Here is a 26,722-nt window from a genome sequence, read left to right as displayed (position 1 = left end):
CTAAGTCAAGGTCTCCTCGTTCCCCTGAATTTCTCTTTCAAAGCATGAAAGGCTACCGATTCAATGAAACTGTGAAACATCACAAAAAGGAGGCTATATATATAAGAAGAGAAGTTGTAAGCAAGCTATATAATTAAGCAAACTACAAAGCCGATTAGCTAAATTTCTCCAGTCCAACCAGCTTCCATACATGGCCACTTCGATCATGATTACGCTGCTACTGTACCTCTGGTTTTTAGCATCTATTGCCATTGCTTCTATTGCCATTGCTTCGACCCCAGACAGTGTCACCGCCGGCAACGGCAGTGACACAGACGTTGCCGCGCTGCTGCCTTTCAAAGCCCAGCTCGCCGACCCTCGCAGCGTTCTATCCAACTGGACTACTGCCACATCCTTCTGTCATTGGTTCGGCGTGTCATGTAGTCGCCGCCGGGCACGGGTTGTTGCCCTTGTGCTGCACGATGTGCCACTCCAGGGAAGCATCTCGCCTCATCTTGGTAACCTCTCTTTCCTCACTGTCCTCAACCTCACTAGCACGGGACTCACCGGCGCCATCCCAGCCGATCTCGGAAAGCTGCATCGTCTTGAAGTTCTCGTTTTCCGCCGGAATAGCTTGTCAGGCGTCATTCCACCAGTGGTAGGAAACCTCACAAGGCTTGAGGTTGTTGACATGGGGCACAACAGCATATCAGGGCAGATTCCACTTGAGCTGCAAAAACTGCACAATCTTACGCACATAGATTTCATAACGAATTACTTAACTGGACCACTACCGAATGATCTCTTCAGCAACAATTCTAAGCTACAATATCTAGACTTTGGGAACAATAGTTTGACAGGAACACTTCCGTATTCTGTGGGTTCCTTAGGCATGCTCCAACACCTCGATTTTCAGGCTAACCACTTCTCTGGCCCAGTTCCAACAACTATACTCAACATGTCCAAGCTGCAAATATTATCTCTTGGAGGCAACTGGGGCCTAACTGAAACTATCCCAGGTAACAATAATACCTTCAACCTCCCCATGCTGCAAATGATCTCTCTATTTGCGAATAGATTCACGGGACAGATACCATTGGGGCTTGCAAACTGCAAATACATCCAAATAATTTCCATTGGAGAGAACTCATTCGAGGGCTCTGTGCCAACATGGCTGAGCAAACTGCCAGACCTCCTTTTACTTGATCTAGGTTACAATAATCTTATCGGTCAAATCCCATCTGCACTGGGTAATATTACTAATCTTGTCTCCCTTGGCCTTCAATCGTGTACCTTATCAGGGCTAATTCCACAAGAACTTGGACAGCTTCAGCAACTCAATGCATTGTATCTGGACCATAATCATTTTACTGGATCCATCCCTACCTTTTTTGCTAACTTTTCTGAACTACAAGTCTTTCTAATCAGTGCTAATAGTTTTACTGGGTCAGTACCAACTGCACTTGGTAGCTCAAGATCAATTGAGTGGTTTAATATTGGAGGGAACTACCTAGAAGGGAGCCTCGACTTCTTGGCTACACTTTCAAACTGTCAAAATATCTGGGAAGTTGGCTTCGACTTGAATGATTTTACAGGGAAGCTCCCTGACTATGTCGGAAACTTCTCAAGTACTCTGATAAATTTCTTTGCAGAAGGAAACAAGTTATCCGGTGAGCTTCCTTCTACCCTGTCGAATTTAAGCAATCTCGTTTGGTTGGACATTTCAAACAACCAACTGACTGGTACTATTCCAGAATCAATCAAGCTAATGGACAAGCTCCAACTTCTTATTCTCTCCGGAAATAGCTTGTCTGGTTCAATCCCAAGGCAGATAGGTCAACTCTGGAACCTACAAACACTAATACTCAATAACAACAACTTCTCTGGTACGCTAACAAACGATCTTGGAAACCTCAGTAATCTACAATATCTTGTTCTATCTAAAAATCATTTTTCATCAACCATACCAGCAAGCATATTCCACATGAATAGCTTGATAAAAATTGATCTGTCTCAGAACTCCTTGGAAGGTGCATTGCCAGTTGATATAGGGCAGCTAAAACATATTGATACGATTGATCTCTCTGCCAACCGGTTGTTTGGTAGGATTCCTTGATGGAAATGATCTTCATTTCCGGATTTGTTGCTAGGTTTATTAGTTCAAATAAAGCATCTGAGTCGTGCTGCGTTCACGGCGGATGAATAGGATATTGACTTAGCAATTAGTTTGTTTTCAGTTAGCGTTTTTTCAGTAGTTGCTAAGATAGCACTGGATCGATCGTGGGATGGCACGGTCAAGTCAGATCGGTGTGATTTTGACGGATGTTTCCGTTTTGTAACAAACTCCTGGAGTTCGGAGTATAAATAATAGAAGAGAACTGAGAAAAGCTGCTGAAGTTCTACGCAGCGCCAAACTCTGTTCTTCAGTTTCGTTAGGTTACTGTAGTTGTCTGAAATTCTCGCTTCAGAATGTGTGACTGATTCACAGAGCTGAGTGCTGAGGATTGAGAGATAGGTTAGCCAATCAGTGGCATCAGAGCGGTTCATTGCCGATTATGTGGCCATGTTGAGTGATGATGGAAATCCACGGTACACCCTACCACCGTGGCATCCAAGCAGTGGCGGAAGAGGCAGCTCAAGCGCCGGCAATTAGGGGCAAATCGTGATGCAGCAGGTGCCGCGAGTGACAGGCGTGCCACTGCGCTATCATGCATAGTACAAAAAACCGGACCGGACCGGCGGTTGAACCGGAAAAAACCGGAACCAGCACTCTCACCGGCTCGGTTTGCTCTAAAGACCGCCCGTGCAATTGAACCGGTATAAACCCGGTGAACCGGACGATTTTTGCTTAAAACCGGCGACCGGGCTATACTAAACCAGCAGGTCAGCTAGTAGATGGGCCGGCCTTCTAAGGCCCACTTCACTTCCGGCGGCCCATGTTCGTTTTATTGCCTAAAAATGAGAAAAAATGCTACTTTGGGGGTTTGAACTCTGGCTGGCGAGGAGCAAGAATGTGATCCTCACCACTAGGCTAACATGAGCTCCCTATTCGAAGGAAGTTATGCATAATATATGATGGTCCTGGTTCAGCATTAGACCGATTGACCCAGCGGTCCAACCGATGAACCGATGAACCAAGGGTCCAAGCGGTTCGATGACCGGTCCGGGTTTTTCTACTATGCTATCATGTCCTGAAGCGAACCAACTATTGGGCGCTGTTGAGAAGTGTGAAGTTGCAGGCGCAAGGCCCGTGGGTGGCTGTTGATCTGGGCTACGCTGATGTCGGAGGAGTCAATGTCAATGTCGTCCTGTCAATGTAGGCTGGTTCCATCATAATTTCTCAGAGAAACCTACCAAAATCGCAAGATTACAATACCCCGGGCTCCCCAGGCTCTCATTTGGGCCAGCTGGGCTACTCCAGCTCCCCCACCACGTGGCGAGTGGTGGTACTGGCAACTCCCAACCTACCCAAAACGGTGCCACGGCTCCTTTTTTGCCCGTTTGGCGAGACCGGGTGTCCCTAAGGATGCGTTAAGCAAGCTATATAAGAAGAGAAGTTGTAAGCAAGCTATATAAGCAAACTATAAAGCCGATTAGCTAAATTTCTCCAGTCCAACCAGCTTCCATACATGGCCACTTCGATCATGATTACGCTGCTACTGTCCCTCTGGTTTTTAGCATCTAGTACTACTATTGCCATTGCTTCGACCCCAGACAGTGTCACCGCCGGCAACGGCAGTGACAGAGACGTTGCCGCGCTGCTGGATTTCAAAGCCCAGCTCGCCGACCCTCGCGGTGTTCTATCCAACTGGACTACTGCCACGTCCGTCTGTCATTGGTTCGGCTTGTCATGTAGTCGCTGCCGGGCACGGGTTGTTGCCCTTGTGCTGCACTCCAGGGAAGCATCTCGCCTCATCTTGGTAACCTCTCTTTCCTCACTGTCCTCAACCTCACTAGCACGGGACTCACCGGCACCATCCCAGCCGATCTCGGAAAGCTGCGTCGTCTTGAGGTTCTTGTTCTCAGTATAAATAGCTTGTTGGGCGTCATTCCACCAGTGATAGGAAACCTCACAAGGCTTGAAACCATTGATGTAGGGTATAACAGCCTCTCTGGGCAAATACCACGTGAGCTGCAGAATCTTCGCAACCTTAGGTACATAGATTTGCTAGTGCATTATTTGACTGGACCACTACCCAATGATCTGTTCAACAACACCCCTAAGCTAAAATATCTAAACTTCCGGAATAACAGTTTGTCAGGAACAATACCAGTTGGTATCGGCACTTTGCCCATCCTTCAACACTTGGAAATAGCATATAACCACTTTTCTGGACCAGTACCTGAGTTAATTTTCAACATGTCCAAACTAGAAATGTTGCATCTCGGAGGCAACGGGTACCTAGATGGATCTATCCCTGGTAACAAGAGCTTCAACCTCCCCATGCTGCAAAAGATCTGCTTGTATGAAAACAGATTCATGGGACAGATTCCGTTGGGGCTTGCAGACTGCAAATACCTCCAATGGATTTTCATTGGACATAATTTATTCGAGGGCCCAGTTCCAGCATGGTTGGGAAAACTGCCAGACCTCGTATTACTTGATTTAGAGAGTAATAACCTTGTTGGTCCGATCCCATCTGCATTGGGTAATCTTAGTAATCTTGACACCCTTGGTCTTCAATCCTGCAATTTAACAGGACAGATTCCACAAGAACTTGCACAGCTCAGGAAAATCAAAGGGCTATTCCTCGACCATAATCATTTTACAGGATCCATCCCTACCTTTTTTGCCAACTTTTCGGAACTAGCTGTATTCTTAATTGGTGCTAATAGTTTTACCGGAGCAGTACCAACTGCAATCGGTAGCACAGGATCAGTTGAATGGTTCAATATTGGAGACAACTACCTACAAGGGAGCCTCGACTTCTTGGCTACACTTTCAAACTGTCAAAATATCTGGGAAGTTGGCTTCGACTTGAATTATTTCACAGGGGAGCTCCCTAACTATGTCGGAAACTTCTCAAGTACTCTAATAAATTTCTTTGCAGTAGGAAACAGGTTATCCGGTGATCTTCCTTCTACCCTGTTGAATTTAAGCAATCTCGTTTGGTTGGACCTTTCAAACAACCAACTGACTGGTACTATTCCAGAATCAATCATGCTAATGGACAAGCTCCAAGTTCTTAATCTCTCTGGAAATATCATGTCTGGCACAATCCCAAGACAAATAGGTCATCTAAGGAACCTTCAAACACTAATACTCAATAACAACAACTTCTCAGGTGTGCTACCAAACGATCTTGGAAACCTCAGTAATCTACAATATCTTGTTCTATCTAAAAATCATATGTCATCAACCATACCAGCAAGCCTATTCCATATGAATAGCTTGATAACCGTTGATCTGTCTCAGAACTCCTTGGAAGGTGCATTGCCAGTAGATATAGGGCAGCTAAATCATATTGACCGGATTGATCTCTCTTCCAACCGGTTGTTTGGTAGGATCCCTGAATCCTTTGGACAGTTTCTAATGACAACATACCTGAACCTGTCACACAACTCACTAAATGGTTCATTTCCAAACTCTTTTGACAAGTTGATCAACTTGAAATCACTGGATGTTTCATACAATGATCTGTCGGGGACAATTCCACAATATTTAGCAAATTTTACTGATCTCTCTAGCTTGAACCTTTCATTCAATAACCTACATGGTCCAATACCAGAAGGTGGCATCTTTGCAAACATCACCCTGCAATCTTTGATGGGCAACCCCGCCCTCTGTGGTGGTGTTCCACGTTTGGGGTTTATGCCATGTAAGAACAACAATAATAGTAATAAAAGGCACATACTAAAATTCTTGCTCCCCAGTGTTATTATTGTTGTCGGAGTTATAGCCACATGCATGTACATGATGATGAGGAAGAAAGCCAAGCAACAAGATAGAATCATTTCTCCTGATATGGAAGATGTGCTCAACAATAGGTTGATCTCTTACCATGACATTGTTCGAGCCACGGATAATTTTAGTGAGACTAACTTGTTGGGGGCTGGAAGCTTTGGAAAAGTTTTCAAGGGCCAACTGAACGACGGTACTATGGTGGCAATAAAAGTTCTCAACATGGAGCTGGAACAAGCTATTAGAAGCTTCGATTCAGAGTGTCATGCCCTGCGCATGGCCCGGCATCGCAACTTGATTAGGATACTCACCACTTGTTCCAACCTGGACTTCTTTTTTTCGCCGGGAAGGCCGAAGGAGGCCAACCGAGTATATTAAAAAGGAATAAAAGTTACAAGAGAAAAAACAACAAAATGCACCGAGGTGCATTGCCACACACCACGCGCTACCACCCAAGCACAAACCGCTGAGGGTGAAACCTAGCACCAAACGACCCCCGCTGAGCGTGGCCGAACACCGCTAGGCCTACAGCAACACCACAGAGACGAGGCTCCGAAAACGATGCCACCATGGTGGTCACGACATCCAAGATGCCGCCATCGCCCATCAAAAAAGATGTGGTTTTCACCCAGAGAAGCTCGCCAAGAAAGGGAGAGGGTAACCCTCGACAACGCTCCAAGGAGATTACGACGCCCGAAGACGTAGCCGCTGACGGCCCGGTGAACCACCGGACTAGGCTTTCGCCTAGGACCCTACAACCTTGACTGCAGATCGCCGTCCACCAACTCAGAACCACCACACAGACAAATGGCAGCACGTGGCATCCACCACACCGCACCGACGCCCCTCCATCGGTCGACTTCAACGAACCACCACCCCTGAAAGCTGGCCCAGGAGTCCTCCGTTCCACCACCCGCCGGCCGCCTCGCCAGATTTGGCCGAAGGAGAACCCGGGACTAGGTGGCATTGCTTCGGCAGCCTGAGCTTCCCCCACTGACGAGCTGCCGCCTCAATCCAACCTAGAAACTCCCCGCAAAGAAGGGGAGGAGCTCCACGAAGGCCGAGGGTGCCGACCGGCAACGAGGAAGACGGCCCATCGCCGCCAGCTCCCTTTGCACTGCCATCTGGCCGCCGGTGGTGCTATTGCTCCGGACCGGCGCCACCCGCCGGTGCCCCTGAAGTCTGGCCGCCGCGCCTCACCTAGCCACCGCGACGGCATCCCGGCTGCCCGACCACCACGCCGAGCCGCCACCGAGGCCTGGACGACCCACCGCGCCATGGGCTGGCGCCGGGTAGCCAGGCCGAGCGAGTGAGCGGGGGCACCGCTGCCGCTCCGGGCAGGCTTAGCTGCCCGCCGCCTCCGCGACCCAGCCGGCCACGACGAGCCGCGGCCATCCGCTGCCCGCGCCCGCCGCTGACGAGCCGCCTCCACGCCTAGCTGCAGCCGTCCGCCGCCTCCGCGCCAGTGTCGGGCCGGCCTAGCCGCAGCCGGCCGCCGCCTCGCCGCCTTGCCGCCAAGCCGCCACCATGTCCGCATGCCGTCGCGCCGCCCCAGGCCTCCTCGCGCCGCCACCGCGCAGATCCAGGCGAGGGAGGGCCGGATCCGGCCATGGGGGCTCCGGATCCGCCGCCTCCTCCACACCTCGCCGCCGTAGCCGCTATGGACCACGCCGGTGGGGAGCTTCGTCGTCTTCGTCCTTCGCGCCGAGGAGGGAGACGCTACGAAGAGAAGAAGGCCTCGCCGCCGCCTTCCCTACCTGCTGCCGGCTTCACCACCGGCGGGCTCCAGCGGCGGCGAGGTGGGGGGAGGGAGGGAGAGAAGGCGCGGGCGGCTAGGGTTTTTCGCCCCCGAGCCGCCCGACGCGTGAGCGACGCGGGGGGGGGGGGGGGCAACCTGGACTTCAGAGCTTTGGTTCTTCCCTACATGCCCAAGGGAAGCTTAGAAACACAGCTACACTCTGAAGGTGGAGAGCAACTGGGATTCCTTCAGAGACTGGACATTCTGTTGGATGTGTCCATGGCAATGGAGTATCTTCACTATCATCACTGTGAGGTAGTCCTACACTGCGACTTGAAGCCAAGCAATGTTCTATTCGACCAAGACATGGTTGCATTGGTGGCCGATTTCGGGATTGCAAAACTGTTACGTGGTGACGATAACTCTGTTATTTCTGCAAGTATGCCTGGAACAATTGGTTATATGGCACCAGGTATTTCTAGTATGTTTTTTTTTCTCTCGTTTTGATTCAACTATTAGTTTTGCTACTAATTTATTCCTCTCCTGTTTGGAAAAAATATTGCTAGAGTATGGGTCAGTTGGGAAAGCATCACGGAAAAGCGATGCATTCAGCTACGGTATTATGCTTCTGGAGTTATTCACTGGAAAGAGGCCAACTGATCCCATGTTTGTTGGAGAACTATCTCTAAGGCAGTGGGTTACTAGTGCATTTCCATCAAATGTCATGGATGTGGTGGATAACCGGTTACTGGTGCAAGATTCCTCTAGTTCATTGAATAACTTTATAGTCCCAGTTTTTGAGTTGGGTTTACAATGCTCACATGAATTACCAGACCAAAGAATGACAATGAGCGAAGTGGTTGTGAGACTGGCGAAGATAAAAAAGGATTACATGGCTTCTGTCTAAAGAATGCAGAGTGCTTAGTGAAGCAAGTCATTCGACAGCATGATTAGTTATACAAATTTATGATCAGCCATGCATGCAATACATATAAGAACCAATTACGGGGCTTTTTACTCATCTATGATTTTGAAATCATCATGTGTTGTGGTGTAAGTTAATAGCAATTTGAAATTACATATACTTATATTTGCCCTCCAGTGAGTAGAGTTAATGGTTTTCCTTTGTTTTTTCATCTTGCAACTTCTCTCAATTATTTTCCACCCTCTGAGCTACCATGTGAGATTCAACATCCTCGGACAGCCTCCCAGCATCTGCCAGTGTCGAGTGTAAGCACCTAGTCCCTTGTTTAGAGTTTTGGTGATTACTGATAACATAATCATCCGGGCTAACTATGTTTAATTTACTAAGTGTGAAAATTAAAGGAGTTTGGGTTCCGATTATTGATGCGCTACAACGATTCAACGATAAAGAAAATAGTGTGGTCTTTGCCAAGAAAAAGGACAGAGAGCACCTATGTTTACAAGTTTACCACATCAACGAAGTTGAGGTGATATGTTGATACAATTGTTTACACCCAAATTTGCTAGATAGGTTCAAAATAAGAAAAATTGCCCAAGATTTGGGAAGGTCACCGGTTTACTCCACTAGGTCGGTCTAACCGCCGTGTATGGGCCGGTCAAACCGTGGCCTGAGGGCCGGTCTAACCGAAGGCATGTTGCCGGTCAGACCGGCAGAGTTTGAGCCCAAGTCCATTTTCGTCGGCCTCGGGATTCCTTACTCGGGAGGCTATGTCACAGGTTTTCTTTGGTTTCTTTCCCGAATTAGACATAGAGGACCTGTAGGTGGCAAGACCAACCCCTATATAAAGGACATGGCCGGTTCAATTTAACATACAATATATAATCTACACACAAGTCAATTCACTGGTGGAGAAACCATCTTTCGTCGGTTGGGCTAATTCCACAATAGTCCCGGTTGCAACAAAAACCGGGACTAAAGATGATCTTTAGTCCCGGTTCAAATGCTGTCAGGGCCTGTCAGGCCCCCCCCGGATCTTTAGTTCCGGTTAATAACACCAACCGGGACTAAAGATCACGGCGATCTTTAGCCCCGGTTCATAACACCAACCGGGACTAAAGTCCCACCCCTATATATATGTCTTCTTCCTCCTCCAGCCCGAGCAAGCTTCAAAATTTCTTCAAAAAAGAGGGGAGGTCATGCCAAAATTTTTAGTGAATTTATTTTGGTGATTATGTACAAATCGGAGGTGCCTAAAAGGTTAGCAACTTCATCCTCCAATGTTTTTTTTTTCATATTACATTTGGAGCTATGTTTTGCACACTTTTTTGTCTCCAAAATTTTGTTGTTAGTTGATGAGAGAGAAAATTTGTGTGGAGAAGAAAGAATATATAGAAATTTAGTTTATTTGCTAAAGAAGGTTTTATAAAAAAGTTGAGAAGGAAAATATAGTGAAAGTTAATCTTGAATAATAGAAAACAAAGTAAAATGAAAAATTAAAATAAGTACAACACATTAATATTAGTTTAAAACTTTATAAATAGTAAATATATAATTATTCGGTGTAATATTTCATAATATTTGTAGGAATAATGATATGTCATTATTGTGTGACTGTTGAAAGAGTTTGTAATTATTTTATAATTATTGTATGATTGTCATTATTGTACGAATAATTATGTGTGTACGATTTTTTTTCATGTCATGTAGATGGATCGGCAATGGATGTACGCTGACCGGCGGTCCAAAGAGTTTATTGACGGCGTGCATTATTTTTTGAGAGTGGCCGAAGCTAACAGGCAAAAGGGTTTTATTTGTTGTCCATGCAATAAGTGTAAGAATCAGAAGGAGTATTCTGCATCCAGGACTATTCATTTCCACTTGTTTGAGTCGGGGTTCATGCCAAGCTATAATTGTTGGACATCCCACGGAGAGCAAGATGTTGAAATGGAAGAAGATGAAGTGGAAGACGACAATATTCCGGACTTTGCTCAGTACGCTGGATTTGAAGGAAATCAAACGGGCGAGGAGGAAAGGGATGCTGATGGTAACAACGTTGCAAATGATCTTGGTCAGATGTTGCAGGACGCCAAGGAGGATTGCGAAAGTGAAAAGGGGGCCCATAAATTGGACAAGATGTTAGAGGACCACAGAACATCATTATACCCAGGTTGCGAGCAGGGGCACAAAAAGTTGGATACCACTCTGGAGTTCTTGCAATGGAAGGCAAATAATGGTGTTAGTGACAAGGCATTTGGCAATTTATTGAAACTCATCAAGAACATTCTTCCGGAGGGAAACAAGTTGCCCAAGACAACGTACGAGGCTAAGAAGATAGTGTGCCCTCTAGGACTGGAAGTTCAGAAGATTCACGCATGTTCGAATGATTGTATCCTATATCACGGTGAGGAGTACGAGAACCTAGAAGCATGCCCTGTTTGCAAAGCACTACAATACAAGATTAGACGAGATGATCCAGGAGAAGTTGACGGGCAGCTAACGAAGAAGAGAATTTCTGCTAAGGTGATGTGGTATTTCCCTATAATACCACGGCTAAGGCGTTTGTTCAGGAACAAGGGGAACGCTAGAATGATGCGATGGCACGCTGAAGAGCATCAACAGAACGGGATGCTGAGACACCCCGCCGATGGTTCGCAGTGGCGAAACATCGACAGAAAATTTAAAGACTTTGGAAAGGACGCACGAAACATACGGTTTGGTTTAAGTACGGATGGCATGAATCCTTTTGGAGAGATGTGCAGCGGCCATAGCACTTGGCCCGTTACGATGTGTATCTACAACCTCTCCCCGTGGCTATGCATGAAGAGGAAGTACATAATGATGCCGATTATAATTCAAGGGCCCAAGCAACTTGGTAACGACATCGATGTGTACCTAAGACCACTGGTCGAAGATCTTAAACTGTTGTGGAAGAAGGAAGGTGTCCCCGTGTGGGACGAGGACAAACAGGAGGAGTTTAACCTACAAGCGCTGCTGTTCGTAACTATCAACGATTGGCCTGCACTTAGCAACCTATCCGGGCAGTCCAACAAGGGGTACAAGGCTTGCACTCACTGTATGGATGAAACAGAAAGTACGTATCTTAAGCACTGTAGGAAGGTTGTGTACATGGGTCATCGTCGATTCCTTGCAGCAAACCACCCGGTACGGAAGAAAGGCAAGCACTTTGAACATAAGGAGAACCACCGTACGAAGCCTAAACATCGCAGCGGGAAAACAATGTTTTCTATGGTTAAAGATCTTAAAGTAGTGTTTGGAAAGGGGCCTGGCAGCCAGCCTATAGAGAGTGAAGATGGTCATGCGGCGATGTGGAAAAAGAACTGTATATTTTGGGAGTTACCCTATTGGGAATTCTTGGACGTCCGCCACGCAATCGACGTGATGCACCTCACTAAGAATCTTTGCGTAAACCTTCTTGGCTTCCTAGGTGTATATGGAAAGTCGAAAGATACACTGGAAGCACGTAATGATCTGAAGCATATGGAACAACGCGGTGACCTTCACCCGGAACCAAAGGAGAAAGGAAGCCATTACTTGAGTCCAGCTAGCTACACTCTTAGCAAGGCAGAGAAGGAAAGTATGTTTGAATGCTTGGAGAGCATCAAGGTACCGTCTGGATACTCCACGAATATAAAGCAAATAATAACCACGAAGGAGAAGAAGTTCACAAATCTAAAGTCTCATGACTGTCACGTGTTGATGACACAGCTGCTACCAGTTGTAATAAGGGGTATCCTCCCAGACAATGTCCGGGCAACAATAACAAAGCTATGTGCTTTCATGAACGCAATTTCGCAGAAGGTCATCGATCTTGATAGATTAGAAGCCCTGCAAAATGATGTGGTGCAATGTCTTGTCAGCTTTGAGTTGATATTTCCACCTTCATTTTTCAATATAATGACGCATTTGCTTTGTCACCTTGTCAAAGAGATCGGTATTCTCGGTCCTGTGTACCTACACAACATGTTTCCTTTCGAGAGGTACATGGGCGTTCTGAAGAAGTATGTTCGTAACCGTGCTCGTCCAGAGGCAAGCATCGCCAAGGGGTATGGAACAGAGGAGGTCATTGAATTCTGCGTAGAATTTATCGAAGACCTTCGCCCAATCGGGGCACCTGAATCACGCCATGAAGGGAGACTACGGGGAAAGGGGACTCTCGAAAGGAAAGCAATAATGACGGTAGACAACAATTTATTCCGTAAAGCCCATTTCACGGTTCTGCAACAATCTTCATTGGTGGCTCCCTACATCGAGGAGCACTTGGCTCTAGTTCGCGCCAAAAACATTGGTAAGTCCGATGCATGGATTACAAGGCATCACATTGATACTTTCTCCACGTGGCTGCGACAACATCTCATGGGTAACAAGACGATTAACCAACAACTGGCCTTCCTGGCGAGGGGACCATCTGGCTCGATCGCGACATTCCAGGGATATGAAATCAATGGGTACACATTCTACACGAGGGCCCAAGACATGAAGAGCACAAACCAGAACAGTGTTGTTCGTATCGATGCCATGGGACACGATGGTACAACTGGCACGTATTACGGTGCCATCGAGGACATATGGGAACTTGACTATGGACCTCTCAAGGTCCCTTTGTTCCGGTGCCAATGGGTTAGGTTGACTGGTGGAGGCGTAACGATTGATAACAGTGGGATGACAACGGTTGACCTTAACAAGGTTGGATACTCGGACGAACCTTTTGTCCTTGTCAATGATGTAACCCAAGTTTTTTACGTCAAGGACATGTCTAGCAAAGGAAAAAAGGGCAAAGTGACTGACGAGCCAAAGCGCCACGTGGTTCTCCCAGGAAAAAGAAAAATCGTCGGAGTAGAGGACAAGACTGATGAGGATTACGATCAGTTTGATGGGCAACCCCTTTTCACGGTGACAATTGACCCTACCATCCTCCTATCAAATGAAGACACCCCTACGTAGCGATCACAAGGAAGGAACAATAGTGAGGAGAAAGTACGTCCGGTCAACCGTCACCGCCGATGTATTGCCGTAATTGTTCTGTACACGATGTAAACTATGTTGGATGTACCGAATATCTATACTAATCAATTGTTGTATGGCATATGTTAAATATGTATGATTATTAGAATTTTTATCAAATTGAAATCATCCATATGCTAGTTATATATGATTATTAGATTTTTTGTTAATTATGTATGATTATTAGAATTTTCATCAAATTGAAATCATCCATATGCTACATATATATGATTATTTGAATTTTAATCAAATTGAAATCATCCATATGCTACATATATATGATTATTAGAATTTCTAAAGGTTTTAAATCATGCATGTGGTATTTACATATGTTAATTAGAATTTTTAACAATTTTAAATCATTCATGTGCTTATTATATATTATCCACGTATTCTACTACGTACAACAATAATTTTTCGAAGGTTTTATCATTAATTGTTCGACTTTAAATAATTGTAATGCATTATTTACTATTTTAGAAACACATATGCAATGAAATTGAAGACACAACTGCTATTATCTTTACTCCCGGTTCCTAACCCTAACCGGGTTTAAAAAGAATTTGGAAATAGCGGGAAAAGATCTTTAGTCCCGGTTGGTGAGAACAACCGGGAGTAAAGATATCTTTACTCCCGGTTTTTGACAACAACCGGGACTAAAGAAAAGATCTTTAGTCCCGGTTCTTCTGATAAACCAGGAGTAAAGATATCTTTACTCCCGGTTGTTCTTACCAACCGGGACTAAAGATCCGGGGGTATATATATTCCCGGTGCGCCCTCATCTTCTCCACCAACACTTAGCCGATTTTCGATCTTGATCGGCTTCTCCTTCGCCGCCGCCACGGTGCCTAGGGCAACCCCGCGCCGACACCGCCGCTGCATCTCTTGGGTGAGAGCCACCGCTGCCTCTCTTTCTCTCGATCTTGATCTCTCTCTCTGATCTCCACGGCCGGCCGACGACCGACTTCGATCGACGTGGCCGCCGCCGCCGACGACGACGTCGCCAATGCCACGAACGCCGTCCCCCCCTCGAGCTCACCACGCCGCCGCGCCATGCCTCCAGGCCGCTACGCCACGCCTCCGCGACGCCACGCTGTCGCCACTGCCACTCCGCCGCCACCGCCTCGAGCTCGCCACGCCGCCGCTACGCCACGCCGCGCGCCGCCACCGCGCCTGCACGTCGCTGGGCCCCGACGCCGCCGCCGCCGCGCCCCCACGTCGCCGCTGCCGCCGCGCCCGCACGCCGCCGGGCTGGCCCACGGCACCCCGACACCGCCGCCACTGCACGCCACTGCCGCGCGCGCCCGAACGTGACCGAACACGAAGAACGTGAACGATACGTGCACGACCTTTGAACGAACGCTGAACGAACGTGAACGAAACATTAACGAACGCGAACGAACGTAATGAAACGTTAACGAACGCGAACGAACATGCACGAAACGTTAACGAACGCGGACAAACGTAACGAAATGTTAACGAACGCAAACGAACGTGAACGATACGATTACGAAACGCGAACGAACGTGCACGAAACGCTTACGAACGTGAATGCACTTGTACTAAAAGTGTGAGAACGAACGCGTTTCTACTAATACGATTTACTGGTAATACATATATGATTATATATGTAACTTGACCCATTTAGACTAATACATTTTCCTGGTAATGTTGCACAGAAGACGTCGGCGCCGTCCCTCAAGCCGAAGTGGTAGCTAGCCATCGAAGGAATTCGCGCAGGCAAGTGATGTAAATAAGTGATTGTTAATTATTTAATATAAGATTGTTACACTTAGCATACATGATTATTACACTTTTAATATAAGATTGTTATCGATTTAATATAATTAAGATTAGTAGTGATTTAATATGAGATTGTTATACTTAGCATATATGACTATTACAATTCTAATATAAGATTATTAGAGATTAAATGTAAGATTGTTAGAGATTTAATATAAGATTGTTAGACTTAGCATATATATATATATATGATTATTATAATATTAATATGAGATTAGTAGCCATTTAATATAAGATTATTAGACTTAGCATATATGACTATTACAATTTTAATATAAGATTATTAGAGATTAAAATATGAGGGACAACGTGCCTGTCAGCACGGTGTACTGGCGCAGAACAAGGGCACGCGGGGATGATGACAGCTTTGTCCCGGATTCAGAGAAAGAGATGTTGTGGACCACAATGCTCGAGACGTTCACGCTACCCGCGGGTACGGATAACTTAGTGAAACAGTGGACTCTGAAGAAAATGGCAGAACAGTTCTAGAGCTTCAAGGGAGATCTCTACAAAAAATACATCCTAAAGGGACTAACACCGAACTTCGACGTATTCCCAAAGCTAAGGGATCATTGGGACGAGTTCGTTGCTTACAAGACAGGGCAACAAAGGCAAGCAATGATGGCCAGAAACAAAGAAAATGCTGCCAAGAAGAAGTACCATCACCACTTGGGGTCAGGCGGATATAGCGTCGCGAAGCCGAAGTGGGAGGAGATGGAGGCTAGCTTGCTTGAGAGGGGTATCGAACCGGCCACCGCTAATTGGCCGGATCGTTCGAAGTTCTGGTACTATGCTCACGGTGGAACGCTTAACCCAGTTGATGGCTCCCTTGTCTTCAGCGATCAGATACGCGAGGCTGCCAGTCGACTAACGGACGTAGTGGTAGCCTCTTCTCAGGGCACATTCCGACCCGACAGAGAGAAGGATGAGCTGTCACTCGCCCTACAGACTCCCGAGCATCCAGGACGAACACGAGGGAAAGGCGTGATTCCCTGGAAGATTGGATTTAAGGAGGGCATCCACACGTACAGGAGTCGGATGAGGAGCAAGAGAGATACCGAGGTGAAGATTGCAGATCTTGAGTATAGGGTATCGAGCTACGAGCTCAGCATGCAAGAGGAGGTGGCAAGGAAGGTGGATGAACGTATGGCCGCACATCGGTCCCAGGATCCCCAGCCGTACATTCATCCTGCAATGGTCAGCCCATCAGGCAATCGTAGCAGCTGCGCCTCAACGGGGCAGGTCGGATCACAGAGCATGGACGCCATGCAAACCTAGGACGAAACCACCTGCCCCGTTGATGAGATCACGCAGCGGACACCATGTGAGCTGCATATTCCCTTCAAGAACTTATCAATCAAGGTATGCTCGTAGTTTGATGATTTTTGACTTGTACATTCCGCAAGTTGCTGCTTAGGTTGATTACTAATAGATAACCTCTCATCACGTGAAGGTGGCGTTGGGAATGGCCATCCCAACGGACCCTTCCGGGACTTACCACTTTAGGCCGATTTCAGCAGGATACTCGAGGGTCGAAGTTGAGCTGGTGGAAGGCACGTACGAGGACCTCGAGTTGGACTACCCAGGAGGGGACGGTGAGACGCATCTACGAGACACAAGCCACGCCATCATACTATGGCGCAAGCGGTACATCATCCTTCCTAGGCGACAAGCGGCATTTCGTGCACTATCTCCTCAGGTTCCTCCGCCACGTCCTCCTGCACCATCTCCTCCGGCTCCTCCGCCACGTCCTCCTGCACCATCTCCTCCGGCTCCTCCGCCTCCTCCGCCTCCACTGTGTCCGCCTGCACCTCCCAAGACAAGGTCTCGCCAAGCTCCACTGCCTGCCCGCACAAGGGCAACGAAGAAGGCGAAAGTTGACGCCACCAAAAACAAGGAGCCACCATACGATTGCAGTCAAGAGGAGCTTGATGCTTATGTGGCAGGAAAGGTGAAGAGGCAACTCAAGCCTCGAAGTCCTGAAAAGAAGATACCTATTGACCCGAACGTGAAGAACTTCTTCAAGGGAATGTCCAAAACAAACAAGGAGGCCTTACAGATATCGGACTATGACTGAACACTTCAGAGAGCCTATCACAAGAAGTCCAAACCAGTCCCTCAGCTTGGAGAACAACCAAACCAAGAGGTCGAGCCTTTGGTGACTGGCGAAGATTTTGGCATAACGGATTTCATTGCAGACACCGGTCTATCTGTGGATCAATTGGTTCGAGGCGCACCAATCCCGAAGGCAGAATTGGCATACAAGTTTGAACTCGGTAAACCGCTTGTCAAACCTGAACAGCTGGAGTCCCTACCGACACAGATGTACAAATTCCATGAACGGTACATGGAAATGAGCGCCAAGGGTAGAGAGATGTTCGGAGCGAGGATCAGAAACCCCGACTTCTTGCAAGGAGACGATGTTCTCTGGATCCATTTCAAGGAACTCTTCGATCTGTACCAGTTGGACGCCCTCGACGTCTCTCTTCTGAGCGCATGGATTTTGTGAGTATCTTTGAGTTTGATTTGTTTCGTTCAATAATTAGCTCCTGGCATATATGTAAGCAATAATACTTTCCTTTCATCGTTGTAGAATGGAGATTCAAAGGGCCCGACGGCGGAGGGTCTACGATACTGGGTTCATCGACCCTCGGAAAATCAAAACCGAAATGATCGACAAGTACGAGAAACATACAGAGGACAATCTCGTCCATCTCCTAACGCAGCAACATTTCAAGACGTACATATTACTGCCGTACAACACAGAGTGAGTTTTTATTGTCGTTCGAACAAATTTCATTCCCATACATATAGCATGTACATTTTCGATCATATATATCTCATCTCACGCATATTCCAGATTCCACTGGGTCTTGTTATTCTTCGACTTGGATGCATGCAGAGTCACTGTGTACGACTCAATGAATAAAGAGGAGAAGATTTTTGATAAGGTCTTCAAACTGATAGACAGGTAATATAATGCCATCTATTCCAAAGTCGCGGGGAATCTATTGCTATTATGTTGATCTCAGGTAATAATTAATTAATCATAGCTTGCAACAGCATATGTAGGGCTTGGGATCGATTCCGTCAATTGGTCCGCGGGACTTGGAAAGAAAAACTTGGATGGAGGTTTCATTTTCCAGTGAGTACATGCATGATCCAAAATTATATTGAATTGAATATCTAATTACAGTTAATATAAAGAGTATATTAAATCTCTCATCGTTTCTTATGTAGTGTGCAAAGCAGGACCAGGGAACTAACTTATGCGGCTACTACGTATGCGAGTATGCCCACTGCCTATCAAACTAAATATGCACAACACGAGAGCTCGATGTACGTATACATAAACCATTCAAAGGTTCATTGCATATCGATTTGTTAAGTTGTTTATTAATTTCATATATTGATACGTCATTATTTTTCGAATGATAGCGTATTCACATGAGGGATAATCTCTCACACAAGGATTTTATCACGGCTGTTCAAGAACAACTGATGGGATTCATCAACGAGGAAGTCCTTAATCCCGACGGTGAATTCTACTACGACAGATCAACAATTTATGACGTCGGTCCTTCCTCTTCTGACATAACGCCGGCGTCGAAGTCGAAGTCGTAGCTATAGCTACCGAGCAAATAAATTGTACTATATATGCATGTATATATATATTTATATATGTACACATTTACTTGTGTGTTAATATATATTTTGGTAACATATATATATATGCACATAAAATGTTAAGTAGCTTTAATTATACATATGTGTGTGTGTATATAATATATGATTTATACATACACACACATATAATATATATATATATATATGACTATATATTATGCATATATATGTATTGTAACATATGTATGTATATATATATATATATATAATCAACCATGCAGCAAACAGGGCCATGCAAAAAAAAAAAAGGTCAGCTCGATCTTTAGTCCCGGATTCGTAGTCCCGGTTGTCCTACAAATGGTTTCTCCACCAGTGATTGAATCGTTTTTTTCAATATTTCAATCTATTTCTAGTCTAGTTCATCCATCTTTATCGATTTATGTCGTAAATCGGCCGCTTTGTGGAGGAGTTGCCTTCAGTATTGTCGTCACTATGCACTACACCCAGTCGTGCGACAGGTCAGTCACCTTCCGTTTTAGTATATGGGGCTGAAGCTATGTTGCCGAGTGAGATGGAGTTTGAGTCCCTACGCGTCCGCAACTTTGACGATTATGTGTTTTAACATATTTTGCTTTGGCAATATGTGCATAGTATGACGCCAGTACCAGTTGTTCATTATGCAGTAAGCTTTACTAGTAAAGTGACGTGCTAGCTATATTATTCTTTATGTAATTAAGCTTAGGCTGTGCATATTATTTTAAAAAACCACTCGGATGGTTATTATAAACTTTTTAACCTTTACTATATGCTTAGTTTGTTCAAATACATAGTTGGGGGGCTACACCTAATTAGGTATATTTTATATTTTTTTATTTTTCAGCCCTTCACATCCTACTGAATAGGAGAAAATACTTGGAAGACTAAGGCAGAGAAAATTGAAGCACTTGGCTATGGAAATTTTTGGTTTGAGAGAAGATTTTATTGTCGACTATGAATGTCTCAGGGGCTACTGTGGAGATTATGGGTACCATGTAACCACACGGCTGGACTATCTAACTGGTTATAGGGGATATATCATGTAAATAGAATATGTAAAGAATTAAGACTCAGGTATTACGTTTACCTGCCTATCAAGGAAATGGATTGTTGTCTTTGTTCGGTAAGATTGTAAACTAGTTATAGTGATTTAAACCGTAAGGGGTTATATCTCTATCTTGTAACATGTCTCCTTCGACTATATAAGAAGGGCAGGATACCCCTTGAGGATATAACCACAACTCAATGGTCAGATCAATACAACAATCAGCGAATACAATCCCTAAACTATAGGGTATTACTTCTCATCGAGAAGGTCTCATCGAGAAGGCATACCTGTCTGAACCCTTGTCTCATAACCTATCCACTATCCACTTTCTTTTTTGTGCGCTACCCTTTTTCATATTGTCAAATTTTAGTTTTGACACAATTGAGATGACGCAAGTACATGAACCAGGTCCTGGTGCAGTCAACCACATAACGGTAATACTACGATACCATGTATCCTATTATAAGAACGTAGATAAATCTATCGTAGGGACCCTCATAGTATTACCCTACTAGTTAGTGTGACACTATAACAAAGATGAATAAAAGCAGGACGCCAGGAATGATGAATGAAAAATCTAATGTCGATAAAATTCCTTTGTCAATCTAATCAATATTTTAGTTTTTCACTCTATTTTAAACATAGTCCTTTAGAAGCCTGTGCTTCATACTCCCTCCGCTTCAAATGAAAAGGTGTGTTAGTGACGACGACAAATCTCCAGAGAAGAGCTAGGGATGTGAATTTTTTTTTCTAAGAAAAGCAAAGGGACATGGACATTACCACCAGCACGTGAGGGAAGAGGTGGAAGATTATCATTGTCTGGCCAAAATGGAAAGTGTACAGGCAGAAAAAGTAATGTAGTGTAGCTCTCACAAAAGAACAAAATTAAAAAGGTTAATTGAATGCCAAAGGAGTGAATTAACGTGTTGTGCTGTGCTCATGATTATGGTTGTGTTCCTTTGTGTCGGTTGGGAACTTTCCCTCTGATATATCGGAGCAGCTCAATAGCGTATGATAATTATGTATTAATTAAAATTAAGTTAAAAATGAATTAATATGTGTTTTTAAAACAGCATCTCTATATAGAGGAGTTGGGAACAAAGCTTCCACCTCCTGTATGTGATGTTTTGGACAAGTGGTGCTCAGCTTCTCATGAAGAAGAACAGTTTACACAATATCTGGTGCCAAAATATATAGTACAGAAGGAGGTGTTCTAAAAAATTTCCATATGTGCAGTATCGAAGTCGTCGCTAAATAGTTAAATTCATCAATTTCAAAAATTCCCACATGTATCGATACCGCTTTCATAAAAATAATAAAAGCTGATATCTTTATGACCGTTTTCATCCCTCTGTCTGTGTAAACCACCATGCCAAGATCGAAGATCACGTACAATGTGCCTGAAGCCTCCTCGATGTTGAACTGAAGGGTGATGCCATGGAGATGGAGGTATGGTAGAGGTGACGAACCATCCTGCTATTACCACCCATCCTGCTAGCTAGGTAGCCATTGTCACCGACCTATCCTGCTGTTATTTTCTCACGGCTGCAAATTTGTGCTGTTCCCAAACCTTTTGTGTATTCATTCCCTGTCTCAGGATCTGTGGAGGTTCACAGCAACAAAGTTGATTATTATGTACATGTCCAAAAAAAAAAGAAAATTATGAAATATTGTCATCTCAAGTCTGATATTGGAGTTCAAGGTAAATAATGAATTTAACAAAATCATAATCTGACGTAAAGCTGCAGAGATCACGTAATATAATGAATACTCCCTCCGTTTCATATTATAAGACTTTCTAGCATTGCCCATCAGTACTCAGGGAATAATGCCATGAGTGCGCAAGTAAACAGAAGATTAAAAGTTGTAATTGAAAATCGAAGATCGATGAATCATAATATTGAAATTGTTGCCGCGAGCAAATTTAAGCATATCAATTTGGTTCTCAATCTAATCTTTCAGTTTTTGGCCTGTTTTCAACATGGCCGGTTGCAGGTTCGTACAGAAATAACCAGCAGTGATGTTATCATATGGTTATTTTACTTTTTTAAAACATAGATAACTTTTACATATGAAGTCAGATAAGACCAACATTATATCAATTTTGTAAATCTCGAAAAGATTTACAACATTCTAGATGATGACTTTTCATTTCAGACTGTTTAGATGATGAAAATATTTTACGATATACCCAGTTCATAACACTACTATAAAAACCCTCATAGGACCAGCCTTATAGGTGCCGGTTCATTTAAAACCGGCACCTATGAGCCTTTTCCTACCTCCACACGTTGAAAAAAATATACAACCGGCACCAACCGGCACCTTTAAGAATTATAGGTGTCAGTTTATTAGGAAAAGCCGGTGCCAATACTATAGGTACAGGTTTTTAGAAAGAACCTACACCTATAATATATTATAGGTGCCGGTTTTTAGGAAGAACCTACACCTATATTATATTATAGGTACCGGTTAATTAAAAAACTAGCACCCATACAAAACCGAGCCAAACCAGGCGAGCCGAGCCGGCCTCCGCGCCGCGCGTCAGCCTTTTCCTTATCCGCGCAATGCGAGACGCGGACGCCTTGACTCGTTCGTCTCACACCTTCCAACTCCGCTGCCCTTCCCTCCCCTTCTCCCTCCTGCACCTGCTGGCTGCCACCTCCCTTCGCTCCCCTCTCCCAGCCGGCCGGCTGGCCGCTTCATTCCCCCTCCGTCCCCCTCTCCCAGACGGTGAGCAGTGGCGCATGTGACCGGCGCCCTCCCCACGAGCGACGGGGAGGTGCAAATCCGGTCCCCTCTTCGTCTTTCTCTCCCTCTCCGTCGGCCTCACCGGAGTTAGCCAGATCTGGGGAGGAGGTGCTCGGGGTGGTGGGTTGGTGGTGGCGACGTGCAGCGGCGGCAGTGCCCAAGGGAGGTGGCGGGCGGCCTCCCCATAGGTGACGGGGTACAGATCCGGCCGGTCTCCCTCCTCTCCCTCTCCGTCGGCCTGGTTTAGTTCCCAACTTTATGGTTTCATGAAACATACGATGGAGACAAACTTTATGCCTTTGACAACTTTTTATATTTCAAGTAATCTAGATGCTCAAATAAGGCCTAGTTTAGTTCCCAACTTTTTCTTCAAATATCCAACTTTTCCATCACATCAAAACTTTCCTACACACACAAACTTCCAACTTTTCCGTCACATCATTCCAATTTCAATCAAACTTCCAATTTTGGCGTGAACTAAACACACCCTAAGCATTAATGGAAGTTTCTTACAGGGAGAGTCAAAAGAAAAGTAGTCAAGATTACTATAAAGATGAGAAGATAAGGAGGATAAAGGTAAAGAGATATGTCTAGGGAGGATACATGCGCGTGAAAAAATAGAATTATGCTTTCAAGATTATTTTCACAAACAAAAAAAAATCAAATTTGAGACACCGTGTTGTCATTCCTGGTCTATTGTTTCAATTGGCAATGATAATTGCTACTTCCGCCGTTTCATATTATTAGACTTTCTAGCATTGTCCATGTCGGAGAAGGCGGCAATAAGGTTTTTGGGAAGCGCTTCGCGCGACCGCTCCCTGTTCGTCCGCGACGACTCGCCTTCCTCTCCGCTCGCGTGCTGCGCGCCTTTGTCGACGCCTGCAACCGCGAGTAGTTCCTGCCGAGCAACCGGTCTTTCCGCCACCTCGGTACGTGTTCGATATGTTACGCACATTTGATCTGTTCATGTTTTACTGCTTAGTTTACATGTGTAGATCTAATGATGCGTTCATGCTAGTTTACATCTGCAATGTCATGATTTATTTATGGAATAAATTAAATCATTACGTGCTTATAATTTCAACAATCCAAAAACCTTATTATAGGCGCTGTGATTTTACTATGGCTGGTTTTGCCGATGCACTGAAGCCGGATAAATTCACCGGTGTGCACTTTAAGAGATGGCATATTAGGGTCACTCTGTGGCTGACAGCTATGAAATGCTTCTGGGTGAGTACTGGCAAACCTGAAGGAATTCTTACTGCTGATCAGCAGAAGCAATTCGAGGAAGCCACTACTCTCTTTGTGGGATACATTCTTAGCGTTCTTGGCGATCGTCTGGTCGAGGTGAATATGCACATGACCGATGCTAAGGACTTGTGGGATGCACTGAATACTAAATTCGGTGCTACTGATGCTAGCAATGATCTGTACATCATGGAGTAGTTTCATGACTACAGGATGGCTGACAACCGTTCTGTAGTCGAACAGGCTCATGAGATACAAACCATGGCTAAGGAACTCGAACTCCTTAAGTGTGTCTTACTCGACAAATTTGTGGCCGGGTGCATTATTGCGAAACTACCTCCATCTTGGAGAAGTTTCGGTACTGCACTCAAACACAAGAGACAGGAATACTCCGTTGAGGGGTTGATAGCGTCTCTTGATGTTGAGGAGAAAGCTCGGGAAAAGGACGCTGCGTCTAAGGGCGATGGTGGGCAGTCCAGTGCCAATGTTGTGCACAAGGCCCAGAACAAGAGCAAGGGGAAATACAAAGCTCAACAGACCACCGACTTCAAGAAGCAGATGAAGAACAACAGCAATCCTAATCAGGATGAGAGGACTTGCTTTGTGTGTGGCTAGGAAGTGTCCACAGCGCAAGGGGATGAAGGCACCTGCAGGGCAGACTTTTAAGTCTGCTAATGTGACCATTGCCAACACTGGAGATGGAAGCGGGTATGGTAATTTACCTACTGTTTTTTCAGTTAATCAGTCTACTAATTGGTGGGTTGATACTGGGGCCAATGTACATGTTTGTGCTGACATCTCATTGTTTTCTTCTTATCAGGTCACACGGGGTTCCACCGTCCTAATGGGGAATGGGTCACATGCTTCTGTTCATGGTGTTGGCACGGTAGATCTGAAGTTTACTTCGGGAAAGATCGTGCAGCTGAAGAACGTGCAGCATGTCCCTTCTATCGACAGGAATCTTGTTAGTGGCTCCCGTCTGACTAGAGACGGATTTAAGTTGGTTTTTGAGTCTAATAAAGTAGTCGTGTCTAAACAAGGATATTTTATTAGTAAAGGTTATGAGTACGAAGGCCTATACCGCTTTTCCCTTTCTGATTTCTGCAATAAGTCTGTGAACCATATTTGTGGCGGCGTGGATGATGAGGCTAATGTTTAGCACTCATGTTTATGTCATATTAATTTTGGCTTGATGTCTCGGCTTTCCAGCATGTGTTTAATTCCTAAGTTTTCCATTGTCAAAGGTTCTAAGTGCCATAGTTGTGTGCAATCGAAGCAACCTCACAAGCCTCACAAGGCTGCCGAGGAGAGAAACTTGGCACCACTAGAACTCCTACATTCAGATCTTTGTGAAATGAATGGGGTGTTGACGAAGGGTGGAAAACGATATTTCATGACGTTGATTGATGATGCTACTAGATTTTGCTATGTGTACTTGTTGAAAACGAAAGACGAGGCTCTAGACTATTTTAAAATTTATAAGGCAGAAGTTGAAAATCAACTTGACAAAAAGATAAAAAGGCTTAGGTCTGATCGTGGTGGAGAGTTTTTCTCAAACGAGTTTGACTTATTCTGTGAGGAACATGGCATCATACATGAGAGGACGCCTCCCTATTCTCCTGAGTCTAATGGGATTGCTGAAAGGAAGAACCGCACACTGACTGACTTGGTGAATGCCATGTTGGAAACAACGGGACTACCTAAGGCATGGTGGGGGGAGGCATTGTTGACCTCGAATCATGTGTTAAACAGAGTTCCTAACATAAATAAGGACAAAACACCATATGAGATATGGATTGGGAGAAAACCATCACTTTCTTATTTGCGCACATGGGGGTGCTTGGCGAAAGTCAATGTACCAATAACAAAGAAGCGCAAACTGGGACCTAAGACTGTGGACTGTGTCTTTCTGGGATATGCTCATCGCAGTATTGCCTATAGATTTTTAATAGTTAAATCTGAGGTACCTGACATGCATGTTGGTACAATTATGGAGTCTCGTGATGCTACCTTTTTTAAGAGCTTTTTTCCAATGAAGGATACACATAGTAGTTCGAGCCAACCCTCTGAAGTAATTCCCAGTTCAATCATACTGCCAGAACAAACTGAACATACACATGAACATGTCACTAAGGAGGATGTCAGTGAAGCTCCTCGAAGGAGTAAGAGACAAAGGACGGCTAAGTCCTTTGGTGATGATTTCATTGTGTACCTCGTGGATGACACTCCTAAGTCAATTTCAGAAGCATATGCATCTCCTGATGCAGACTACTGGAAGGAGGTTGTCCGTAGTGAAATGTATTCCATTATCGCTAATGGGACTTGGGAGGTGACAGAGCGACCCTATGGGTGTAAACCTGTTGGGTGCAAATGGGTGTTCAAGAAGAAGCTTAGGCCTGATGGTACTATTGAAAAGTACAAGGCTCGGCTTGTTGCTAAGGGCTATACTCAGAAAGAAGGCGAAGATTTCTTTGATACTTACTCACCTGTTGCTAGATTGACCACAATTCGTGTGCTACTTTCCCTAGCAGTCTCACATAGTCTTCTCGTTCATCAAATGGACGTTAAGACAGCTTTTCTTAATGGAGAGCTGGATGAGGAGATCTATATGGATCAACCTGATGGGTTTGTAGTTGAAGGTCA

The 26,722-nt window shown here is 45.1% G+C and overlaps 1 protein-coding gene and 1 pseudogene across 1 annotated transcript; both read left to right on the top strand.

Moving 5' to 3' along the window:
• Positions 1-190: 190 nt before the first annotated feature.
• LOC127770260 (probable LRR receptor-like serine/threonine-protein kinase At3g47570) lies at positions 191-8,526 on the top strand (annotated as a pseudogene).
• A 1,725-nt stretch (positions 8,527-10,251) lies between these two features.
• LOC127770146 (uncharacterized) lies at positions 10,252-17,857 on the top strand (the record flags this gene model as incomplete). The annotated part of the gene is made up of 3 exons (XM_052295811.1): positions 10,252-11,255; positions 11,658-12,083; positions 17,554-17,857. Coding segments are annotated over exons 1-3 (1,734 nt in total), but the record flags the coding sequence as incomplete, so codon positions are not given.
• Between the last annotated feature and the right edge of the window lie 8,865 nt (positions 17,858-26,722).

Source organism: Oryza glaberrima, chromosome 4, assembly GCF_000147395.1.
Source record: "Oryza glaberrima chromosome 4, OglaRS2, whole genome shotgun sequence".
NCBI classification, from domain to species: domain Eukaryota; kingdom Viridiplantae; phylum Streptophyta; class Magnoliopsida; order Poales; family Poaceae; genus Oryza; species Oryza glaberrima.
This window is presented reverse-complemented; position numbering and strand designations above follow the sequence as displayed.